We start from the raw sequence: 2,283 nt of genomic DNA, 5'->3' as shown, positions 1-2,283 counted from the left end.
CTGATTTGTTCAACAAAATGGAATGTTTCCTTCTTAATCATGCAATCATAACACACAATACAAACACGGCAACAAGGAGAATATTTCAATTTTGAACTTGTTAATGCATTAGATTGGTCTACTAACAAGTGACAATTGTTAAGGCACGACTACACAAAGATGAAAATTCACCTAGACAAGTAGTAGCAAAGGCTAACTTTGCACCACTTTTCAACTATGCAAACGCATAAAATTCGTCCCCAATCTAAGTTTAAATACACCTGCTATGAGGATCAGAGTACGTAAACAAAATTAATTAGAGAAAATAATATATAGCCGGAGGTATGTCAGGGAAGCTAATGCGCGCCGTGCAGTACGACTCTTATGGAGGAGGAACTGATGGATTGAAGGTACTTACTCTCCTAAGTCCTAACCATTCATTTTATCTTATAAGTAACACGATTCAATAAATATATAGTAATATGTTTTACATGCATAGTCTTTATTATATATTGCATGTTGAAGTTCTAGTGACTACTCCGATCCGAACAAGGATGAGGTCTTGATAAAATTGGAGGCAACAAGCTTAAATCCATTAGACGTGAGATTTCAGAAAGGCGTGGCTCGTCCTTTTGCTCCTCGCAAATTTCCCGTTATACCATGTAAGTTAATTCTTTAATTTCGTTTNGTTCTAGTGACTACTCCGATCCGAACAAGGATGAGGTCTTGATAAAATTGGAGGCAACAAGCTTAAATCCATTAGACGTGAGATTTCAGAAAGGTGTGGCTCGTCCTTTTGTTCCTTGTAAATTTCCCGTTATACCATGTAAGTTAATTCTTTAATTTCGTTTATCGTCTTCTTAATTATTAAAATTATTAATTGTATCTTTAATTTGTGAGGAGTAGGTATTGATGTAGCTGGAGAGGTTGGATCAAATGTTGTGAAATTTAAGGCTGGTGACAAAGTTGTGGCTCTTCTTAATACCATTGTAAGTCCAATTCTTTCGATTTTTTTTTGGTTTAATATGATGAGTTAACGGTAGAAAATTGTTAAACTGGCAATGCAATTTAACCGGATATCGCACAAAATAGGAACTCTTAATATTATAGTTGTAATAATATTTGTGTGCTTGATAACAGATTGGAGGTGGATTGGCAGAGTATGCAGTTGCAAAGGAGAGCTTGACAGTTCAAAGGCCAGAGGAAGTATCAGCTGCTGAAGGTGCAGGCGTTCCAATTGCTGCTCTTACAGCACACAAAGCCCTTGTTGATATTGCTGGAATCAAGCTAGATGGAAGTGGACCGCGTATGAATATTCTTGTCACTGCTGCCTCGGGTGGTGTTGGACGTTATGCTGTTCAATTGGCAAAGTTGGATAATACTCATGTTACCGGGACATGTGGAGCTCGTAACATTGAATTCGTAAAGAGCTTAGGAGCAGATGAGGTTCTTGACTATAAAACGCCACAAGGAGCAACTCTTAAGAGTCCATCAGGAAAAAAGTATGATGTAGTGGTTCACTGTGCTAGAGGCATTCCCTGGTCAACATTTGAGACTAATTTGAGTGACACAGGTAAGGTCATTGATCTTACTCCTGGGCCTATTTCAATGTGCACCTATGTATGGAAGAAACTGACATTCTCCAAAAAGCAGTTGTTGCCATTGATTTTGATTCCTAAAGAAGATAAGGAATTGAAATTGCTTGTTAAGTTGGTGAAGGAAGGGAAGTTAAAGACTATGCTTGACTCTAAACATCCTTTGAGCAAGGCTCAAGATGCTTGGGCTAAGAGCCTTGATGGACATGCCACAGGAAAGATCATTGTGGAGATATAAAAGTTATTGTTTTCCTAAAGAAAATACTAGAGTGTCTCACAGAGTATTAAGAGTTGTAAGGTATTATTCTTATAGATGTAGATTGATCAATCTCATCCTATACAAAGAGATTGGAAATCGCCTTAATGATTATTTGTACTAGAGTCTATCATTTGATGAATGTATGTCATGTAATATATTTTTGTACCTTCCCCTTTAGAGGCAATAGTAAAGTTGTAGCTTTTCACTACAAAGTTCAAGTGATTCTGTCACGATCCAAAAATCGGGCATGATGACACTCGTCTTATCTCACTAAGACAGGTCAACCTAAACCCAAAAGCGTCAAGGTAAATGTAGAAGTAAAATAGAATAAGGAACTAATCATAACATAAATCTGCAGAAAACATAATAGAACTCAAAATGCCCCCAACGATTGGTGTCACCTATTCAAGCCTCTAAGTATTACAATAGATTCAAAGGAAATACAAGTTT

The 2,283-nt window shown here is 37.0% G+C and overlaps 1 protein-coding gene across 1 annotated transcript; it reads left to right on the top strand.

The window, feature by feature from the left end:
* The first annotated feature begins 262 nt into the window (after positions 1 to 262).
* On the top strand, positions 263 to 2,036 carry LOC125870584 (chloroplast envelope quinone oxidoreductase homolog). Its single transcript, XM_049551046.1, has 4 exons — positions 263 to 411; positions 522 to 641; positions 886 to 968; positions 1,120 to 2,036. The coding sequence occupies exons 1-4, from the start codon at positions 324 to 326 to the stop codon at positions 1,810 to 1,812; spliced, it is 984 nt and encodes a 327-aa protein (XP_049407003.1). The 5' UTR covers positions 263 to 323; the 3' UTR covers positions 1,813 to 2,036.
* The last annotated feature ends 247 nt before the right edge of the window (positions 2,037 to 2,283 follow it).

The sequence above is a fragment of the Solanum stenotomum genome, chromosome 7 (genome assembly GCF_019186545.1).
Source record: "Solanum stenotomum isolate F172 chromosome 7, ASM1918654v1, whole genome shotgun sequence".
In the NCBI taxonomy this organism is placed as follows: Eukaryota; Viridiplantae; Streptophyta; class Magnoliopsida; order Solanales; family Solanaceae; genus Solanum; species Solanum stenotomum.
The sequence above is the reverse complement of the archived record's forward strand: the minus strand, read 5'-3'. Positions and strand labels throughout refer to the sequence as shown.